The sequence below is a fragment of the Macrobrachium nipponense genome, chromosome 33, assembly GCF_015104395.2.
Source record: "Macrobrachium nipponense isolate FS-2020 chromosome 33, ASM1510439v2, whole genome shotgun sequence".
Classification (NCBI taxonomy): Eukaryota; Metazoa; Arthropoda; class Malacostraca; order Decapoda; family Palaemonidae; genus Macrobrachium; species Macrobrachium nipponense.
The window spans coordinates 39,408,993-39,418,622 of NC_087219.1; the positions used below are offsets into that span (position 1 = coordinate 39,408,993).

General features: G+C 37.2%; 1 protein-coding gene across 1 annotated transcript; it reads left to right on the forward strand.

Annotated features, from left to right (window-relative positions):
* The first annotated feature begins 4,651 nt into the window (after positions 1 to 4,651).
* Positions 4,652 to 6,295, forward strand: LOC135202841 (myb-like protein X). Its single transcript, XM_064232300.1, has one exon. It carries the CDS (start codon positions 4,652 to 4,654, stop codon positions 6,293 to 6,295), a length of 1,644 nt encoding a protein of 547 aa, XP_064088370.1.
* The last annotated feature ends 3,335 nt before the right edge of the window (positions 6,296 to 9,630 follow it).

The window sequence follows — 9,630 nt, forward strand, 5'->3', positions numbered from 1 at the left end:
GAGAGAGAGAGAGTGTGTGTGTGTGTGTGTATTATTTTATGTGGATATTTTGAAACGGAATAAGAAGGGCTGGCAGTGTTTTGAGAGAGAGAGAGAGAGAGAGAGAACGATGAAGAATAAGGGCTGGCAGTGTTTTGAGATAGAGAGAGAGAGAGAGAGAGAGAGAGAGAGAGAGAGAGAGAGAGAGATTATGTAAATATTTTAAAGCAGGAAAGCAAAGGCAGGTAAATATTTTCAGAAGCAGTGATAGATATAGGGAAAGAGAGAGAGAGAAAAAAATATTTCCCGTGTTAGAATGAACTAAAGTAAATATTGCCAGTTTTCCGCATGCCCTGGACTGCGAGAGAGAGAGAGAGAGAGAGAGAGAGAGAGAGAGAGAGAGATTGTATGGTTATTTTCTCTTATAGCTACATCTGTTGGTGCAATTGTTATTAAAGTAAATTTAGTACACACACACACTCTCTCTCTCTCTCTCTCTCTCTCTCTCTCTCTCTCTCTCTCTCTCTCTCTCTCTCTCGGGAAAGCCTGTATCATAAGATGTAGGAATTGTCCCTCACACACTTTCCCCTTCGCTGTAAGTAACATATGGCTTAGCCTGAAATAAAGTTTATTATTATTATTATTATTATTATTATTATTATTATTATTATTATTATTATTATTATTATTATTATTATTATTATTGGTGAAGAAATCCACAGTGCTGTAAATGTAAGTATACATGAGAAGCTCTCGTTTGTATACATATTTCTAATATATATTTACACATCACCGCGGATTTCTTCAACATTTTATTGACTCATCTTATTATTATTTTTATTATTATTATTATTATTATATTTGGGAAAAACTCTGTACCACGAGAGTTTATACAATGTTCTAAGGGATCCACAATAATAAAAATGTGAAAAGTTCGTGTATAATTTATAAACACTTTATGAAAGCTTTTGAAACCTTCTCTAGGTTCATCTTCCGTCCAAAATATGAAGATGAACCCAGGGAAAGGTTCGAAAGCTTTTACAAAGTGTTTATAAACTATACATGAACCTTTCACATTTTTATTATTGTGGGTCCCTTTGAATATTATTATTATTATTATTATTATTATTATTATTATTATTATTATTATTATTATTATTATTATTATTATTATTATTATTATTATTATTATTATTATTGGTTCTCCATTGTCATCCTTTGGTGATCCCATTGTTAGCCATTTTTCATAAGTTTTCAGTTTCAGGGGATTCAGCCTATTTTTCTTATAGTTATCCCTGTTGCAGGGATAAATCCCTGTTGTCTCGAATCCTTTCTTCACATTCTGTGGGGAGAGTCCTTTCTCCCAAACTGAACATATACAAAACCACATTTTCTTAGTGGTTCTCGAGCTCCTGTTTTATTGACATGATCATTCAAAGCATATTGATAGTAATTCTTCAATGGGGCAAAGCAGTAACATCAAGTGGTTGAAGAACATCAGTACAGTGAGCAGGAAGTTTCAATAACGTCATGTTTTCTTTCTTCGCCAGTTCAACAGTTGCTATTGAGCTATGGCTGACATGGCCATCGAGAATTAACAGTAAAGGACGCCTGTCTCTTGTTTTGTCTACGATATACTAGAAAATGTCCTCAAAGATTGATGTTGTCATCCAACCATTTTCGGAAACAGCATATTTTGTGCCAGGAATGTCTTGTCTACCTTTCCAGGTACTTTGCCTGTGCTTACCTCTAAATACCACTACAGGAGGAAGAGTAGTACCATCTGCACAACACACAGCAAGAACTGTGGTATTTTCCCGAAATGCTCCACAGACAACATGAATGGTTTTCTTCCCCACTGAACCTATGGTCTTACATTTTAATGGGTCATGAAGAAACCCTGTCTCATCAAGATTCCAAATACATTCTGGTCTATTACTTATACCAAGACGTTCTTGTGCTCTCTGAAGTAAGTTGTCATATCCATAAATCACAAAAGGGTCAGCAGTTACATTTTTTCGAGCTAATTGCATTGTTTCACCTTTTTTAGACGAAGATTATATCTACAGAGAAATGAAGCATCCCATTCGTAACCGGGACGACCACCCACAAAAGGGGTTGGAATCTCATTGGCTACCACATAATCGTGGACAATATCCATAAATTCTGTCATGGTTGGTCCAAACCCCATCTCCTCCATCTCCAGAAGTGCACTCTCCAGCTTGTCCTCTTTCTCAGGTGAGAGGGCTGTCTTCCAACCCTGAAAAGAGAGGGCGGAACATACTTTCACTTTGAGTGGAATTCTTTGCAGTTTGCCATATTACAGACAGTTATATAAATTTAATCAATAAATTTCTTTATTTAATTAATTGAAATGTGATCATACAATTTATTCTATATATTCTTTGATCTGCTCCGCCCAAACAAGTAGAGAAACGCATCATTTAGTTGGGGGTGAGACAAGTTTAACAGTTGCTTACTCTTTTATCGCTATGTTCTACTCCGACGGTTAATGTTCTGTTACGGAGCATAGGAATTGACATACAATACTTTAAAGCTGTTGAGCGCAATGAAGCAGAACTGTATTTCTTCTAATGCTCTCCTCACAGTTTCTTCATTCCAGGGTTTGATTCTTCTTTTGTAGTCACGAGACATTTGTCAAGAGCTCAGCAAGAGCAGTTAACTCTATGGCAGTCGCCTTAAGTCTAAACCTCACACTAGGCTTGGGAGATTCCTTACTACTAGACCTTACAGTAAGCAAACTGTTGAGACGAATTCAAACTTGTTTTCAAGCAGTGGTAGCTTACGCACATAGGCAACATTTCAGAGGAAACAAGCTAGAACATGTCCACATACTGTTCAGTGTCAGCTAAGCTACTAGTAGTTATTTGGATGTAATAAACAGAACATGGGGCGAGAAAAAACAGATAATGGGGTAACAAAAACACTACATGGGTAACATAAAACACCACATGGGGTAACAAAAAACATAACATGGGGTAACAGAAAACATCATCTGGTTTTTTTTTACCCATTATTTGGAATATGGTAGGTAAAAAAAAACCAGCCCTTATGGCATTAAGCCCATTATTTGGAATATGGTGGAGTGAAAAAAAAACAGCCCTTATGACAATAAGCAATAGGGGCTACTGATCTGAGATCATTAGACCACCACAGCAACTCTATGGGGACTACAACCCATGTTTCACAAATCTCCCAAAACCACCTGGGGTAAGAAAAAACAAAAGTTTGTGAAGGTCAATAATGAGTTTTAGAGACCTATTTTTCAATAACGTTACATTGATAGCGTTGCATATTCAAAAATATAACAATTAAGGAAATCTGTAACCTGGACACAGTTAACGAATTTCTCTTCATGTTTATAGCATTGAATAATAATTTTTTTTCTGAGGAAGGGGGGAGGGCCATGTTTTCTTACCCCAAAAACACCCATGTTCCCCCCCCCCCCCCCACAATTGAATATACTTGGGACTTGGGTTATTATGGTTTGGCTTTGGTAATAGGTTCTTATCTATATTCTTTGTCAATTATTATAATTTTTTATTATTAATTATGGAAATAATTCACACATACAATATATATACCTATATATATATTATTATATATATATATTTATATATATATATATTATTCTATTATTATTATTTAATTATTATTATTTTATTATTATTATTTTATTATTAATAATACACACAAATATATATATATATATATATATATATATATATATATATATATATATATATATATATGTATATTTTAAGTCCTTTTTGAGGGAGAGGATTATATGCAATTTGTTTATATACATGTATATATATATATATATATATATATATATATATATATATATATATATACACACTATTGTATGTGTGTAGAGTCTACTAGTCAAAAAGCTCTTCATTTATGATAAAACACAATGCCCTTCCAACATCTTCAGCCCTACGCCTTTTAATTACGCTTTATAGAAACAAGGGAATCCAAAATGAGAAGGAGTCAAGAAGTTACTAGAGTATTGTGGTTATTAGTTACGCGTGTATATATATGTTTATATATATATATATATATATATATATATGTCTATATATATAATATATATGTCTATATATTAATATATATATATATATGTATGTCATATGCATGTGCCCTGTTATGTATCTCTATATATAAACTGTACACACACACACACACACACACACACACACACACACACACACACACACACACACACACACACACTTCCAGGCTTCCATAAAAAAAACTTGGTGCAGTTACATTTTTTTTTATTCTTTACTTAAATTCTATTTTGTGTTATTTTCATGTATGACTAATATAAAAAAAATTCCCTTACTATATAATAGTCACTTGCGCGATCAGCTTTTCTGTCCTCCCCACTTACAACTTTTCTGAAGACATCAGGTCTTCAGAAGGCGATCATCCCACACCTTCAGCGTCGCCGAGTTCTCCCGAAGGCTTCGGTAGGAATGTCCCGGAGCCGAGACCTTCTCCGGGATTTCCGGAGTTCTTCCACGGCATTTTCCAGTTCTAAGCTAGCGAGAAGGTAGCAAGAAGAACAACCATGTTTTCAGTCATGAATAACATAGTATTCACAGCTAAAACCACATTGGCTTTAATCTTACTCGGATTAGTGATGTTGTCGTTGTTTGGATCCCCGTTATTGTTTGGATCCGCCAACGTAGGATATATTCTAGGAAAAAATTTGGTAGTTTGTCTCCTCGGAGGGTTACTTGCGTATGCAGTTGGACAATATTTCGCCGAACTATCATCTTTCGCCCAAGAGAAGGAGATACTACTGAAGGAGTTAGAGGAAGCCTACCTGATGAACCTAAGGCTCCTCGACGAAATTGAGACCATTAGTGATAATGAAGAACTGCTAGCGGAAAGGAACGAAGATCTGGACAAGGATTTAGCAGAGGAACAGTTTCGCGTCGATGAGCTTCTCAACATTGTTGATGAAGATCAGACGAGGCTGAACAAAGCCGAGAATGATATCGAGGAGTTGATTTCTGAGAACCTGTTCATAAGGAAGGAGAATGAAAAATTTCAAGATGTGATCGTCCAGCGAAGTAATGAGGTTGACAACTTAGAGGAACAGCTGAAACTCAAAGGCACAGAATGTGCAAGGAAAGGAGAAGTTCTTCGTGAACTGAAGAATGAAATAATCGAGAATGAGGTATATTGCGATGTTCTCGAAGAGAAGGTAAATAATCACGAAGAGGAAGCAGAGAGAATGAAGCAGCTTGTTTCAAACCTCAAGGAAAGCCTGAAAGAATTTCAAGATCAAATAAATGTTCTTCGTGCCAGAAACTGTGATCTTCAGAGCAGGCTGGAAAGAGAGACGCACGAGAATTTAGGTCTGGAGAGGAAGGTGCAAATACTTGAAGATGGAAATCAACACCTTCAAAAGGATCTGGCCCTTAAGCAATCGCAGATTGTCTCCTCGATGGAAGCGCTTCACGATGAAAGGAGGAAAAATGAGATCCTGGAAGAAGAGCTACTAGTGATGAAAAAGAGGATCGCCGAATTAGCAAGAGAAAAGGAAAAAATAAACGATTCACTCGTGGAAAAAGAATGCGACATTAGGTCAGTAGTTGAAGATAATGAAAAAGAGCGAGAGAAGAATCGCCTTCTGGTTGAAGAACTCCAAGCACTAAGAAACTGGATCGCTGAGTTAGCAGGAGAGGCAGAAGAAAATGAGGAAATAGAAAGATATTCTCAAGAGGAAAAGGAAGAAGAACGCGATTCAGATAAAGTTAATGAAGTGGAGTTGGAGGTCACCCAGGACAGTGAAGGATATTCTCAGGAAGCAAACGAAGTAGGAGAGTTAGAAAGGGAGAACGTAAATCAGGAGGACATAGAAGTTACAGAGGACAATAAAGAGGACGGAGAAGAGATGGAAGAATGTCCTCAAACTAATAACGAAGAAAACAATAAAGTGGACACGAAAAAGACCCGCAACAAGAAGAGGAGAAACAAGAAGAGGAGAAAGCCTGCTGGAGAAGAGGACAGCAGCAGGTTGTGCGTGGTCCAGTCTATGGTCCTTGAAACGCACAATGAAAACTTGCACAGTATCATGTTACCTGCTGAATTCCAGGAGCTCCTCCAGAAAAATAAAAATGGTCTCGACTTCATTAAATATAAGAACAAAGTCGTGCTCAACTTCATGCACCACGACAAGGCGCATGTACGAGCTGTACTTAGCAGATGTTCCAGATCTACTGCTGAGGAAGTTCTCGTCGATCTCCAGAAATTGCTTCTGAGGATTCTAAAATAGGTGATGTTTCGCCCACAAGGAGGAGCAGTCGCCCACAAGGAGGAGCAGTCGCCCACAAGGAGGAGCAGTCGCCCACAAGGATGAGCAGTCGCCCACAAGGAGGAGGAATCGCCTCTCAAGATCTACCTAAAGGAATGGAGTCGCTCCCGAGCTTATAGTAGACGAGTCGGTCACAGTTAGCGGGCGGACTGGTGCCCTTAATTCCGACTGGCGGCGTCTTGGTTCTGTTGCGTCCTGTCCCGGAGACGTCGCGATCTTCTTGGTCTTTTCGGTGGGATTGGCTGGAGGATGGGTGTTGGCTGGTGCCCCCCCACCAGCCAACGGGAGGTTCCCCCACCTCCCATTTAATATCCCCCCCTCCCCTCCTGCCAACCCCATCGACGAGATCAAGAAGATCGCGCCGCCCCCGTAACTTGACGTACCAGCGGCAAGACACGGCCAGCCCACCATTCCAACCGCTGTGACCCACCCGACTATTATAAGTATATACCAGTGGACTTTGTATCTTCTCATGCAATTTTGTAACTTTTGTGACTCTTGCAGTTCATTCAATTTTGTAACTCTTATGTAATTCATTCACTTTTGTAACTCCTATGTAATTCATTCAGTTGTGTAACTCCTATGTAACTCAGTTTTGTAGCTCGATTTAAATTCATTCACTTTTGTAACTCCTATCTAGTTCATTCAGTTTTGCAACTATTGTAATTCATTCACTTTTGTAACTTGTAATTCATTCACTTTTGGAACTTTGAGTAATTCATACAAGTTTGTAATTCCTATGTAATTCATACAAGTTTGTAATTCCTATGTAATTTTTTCCCTTTTGGAACTTTTGTAATTCATTCACACTTTTGTAACTCCATTGTAAATGCATTCGCATTTGTAACCCTCTGAGAGAATAAAACTACCAAAAAAAAATTGTTTTTAGTTGTATTTAGAAAACCTTATAATCCTATACCAGCTATGGGCTGAAGATGAGGTCAAAGATCTCATACAACGACCCCTTTTCATAACAGTTCCCTCAACCAGTCATTTCCAAATGACTGTATATTTGTTGTTAAAGATAAATTTGGAGCTGTTCCAGTTCATTTCATGGTCATGTTTCCAACAATGGTTGACAGGAGAGCTGTTACAAAAAGTGGCCGTTGTATGGAGGGTAGTTCCTCGTTGGACGAGTGGGTTACGCGCTCACTTACCGATTCAGCAGTCGTGAGTTCGATTCCCCACTCTGCCAACATGGAATCGGAGGAATTTGTTTCTAGTGATTAGAGATTAATTTCTCGGTGTAATCGGGTTCGGATACCACAGTAAGCTGTAGGTCCCGTTGCTAGGTGACCAGTGGGTTCCGAGCCACGTAAAAATATCTAATCCTTCGGGCCAGCCCTATGAGAGCTGTTAATCAGCTCAGTGGTCTGGCTGAACTAAGATACAAAAGTTATGCTTAACTTTTGTTTAAAGGGTATAACCAGTCTTTCACGTGAGACGATCAATTGACGAATGACCTCCTGAGGCATTCAACGCTAAATCCTACATTCACCACATCTTTTAAAAAGTAGGGAAAACGATCTTTAAAGTTTGAAAGCTTGAAAAACTCATGGCATCTTATGTTGCTTCAATAGGATTTTCAACCACCTTCCTGACCGAAATTCCACATTCACTGTATACCGTCGAAAAGAAAGATAGAGCTTTCCAGACGCGCAATAATCTGTAAATCGCCAACTTTTGGCGAGTGTGGGTTTTAGCATTGCACGCCTCAGTGTAGACAGTATATTAAATGTTTTAAGTATAGTATTTTTAATTCAGCTGATTCCTTTAGCCACATCTGATTCAGCTGCTGCATCTCCTTCTTTCGTCCAGGTAACACTGTTGGTTCATCTACGGAGGACGATGGTGGTTCCTGAACTGGCTATCTTCAAATAAGTCCTGTTTCCTTACGTTAACAACACGTTTTAAACTTCTTCTTTTTTTCCAATACTTTTTAACCAGTTTGGGAAGGAGAATCGAGCAAGGATTCGAAAGCTCTCGTTTGTGTATAGATTTTTAATACATATTTGCATTTGCATCATTGTGGATTTCTTGAGTAATAAGTAAATTGCTAATAGAATGCAGTACCTTCTCTGCATATCACTCATATGAAGCTGTTACTTTGATGAAACGTGTAAGTTAGGGTCTCCCTAGTATAATAATAATAATAATAATAATAATAATAATAATAATAATAATAATAATAATAATAATAAAGAATCTGGAAAAACTAGAGGCTGAGGTAGCTCCAGGACTCATGCAAAAGAGTGTGATCCTAGAAACGGCGCATATAGTAAGAAGAGTGATGGCAGTCGAATTGGAGGACTGTGATAAAGCAATAAATAAATAAAAAATAATAATAATAATAATATTCTCGAAGACGTTCCTCTTTCAAACAAACCTCATTAAAAAGAGTGGTCATTGAGTTTGTTTGTTTGTTTGTTTGTATGGTGTTTTTATGTTGCATGGAACCATGAGTTATTCAACAACTGGGTCAACGGCTTTACGTGACTTTTCGAACCACGTCGAGAGTGAATCTATCACAGTCCTCCAATTCGACTGGGTGGTATTTATAGAGTGGGGTTCCGGGTTGCATCCTGCCTCCTTGGAGTCCATCACTTTTCTTACTATGTGCGCCTTTTCTAGGATCACACTCTTCTGCATGAGTCCTGGAGCTACTTCAGCGTCTAGTTTTTCTAGATTCCTTTTCAGGGATCTTGGGATCGTGCCTAGTACTCCTATGATTATGGGTACGATTTCCACTGGCATATCCCATATCCTTCTTCTTCTTCTTCTTCTTCTTCTTATTATTATTATTATTATTATTATTATTATTATTATTATATTATTATTATTATATTAAGGAGACCCTAACTTACACGTTTCATCAAAGTAACAGCTTCATATGAGTGATATGCAGCGAAGGTACTGCATTCTATTAGCAATTTACTTATTGCTCAAGAAATCCACAATGATGCAAATGCAAATATGTATTAGAAATATATACATAAACGAGAGCTTTCGGATCCTTGCTCGATTCTCCTTCCCAAACTGGTTAAAAAGTCTTGAAAAATTGAAATAAAAAGTTTAAAACGTGTTGTTTTATATATATATATATATATATATATATATATATATATATATATATATATATATATATATATATTAAAAAAAGAGACATGGTTGTGTTCCTGGTGCCTTTGTGGACTGTCTTAGAGTAGTTGATAAAAAGTTGCTTGACATCATCATCAGCCTCCCGACATTCAATCTTTTTAATAATGATTAAAATTAATTATTTATTTATTTATTCA

Coding starts and splice junctions, on each gene's coding strand:
- LOC135202841 (XM_064232300.1), top strand. CDS start 4,652: ATGTTGTCGTTGTTTGGATCCCCGTTATTGTTTGGATCCGCCAACGTA.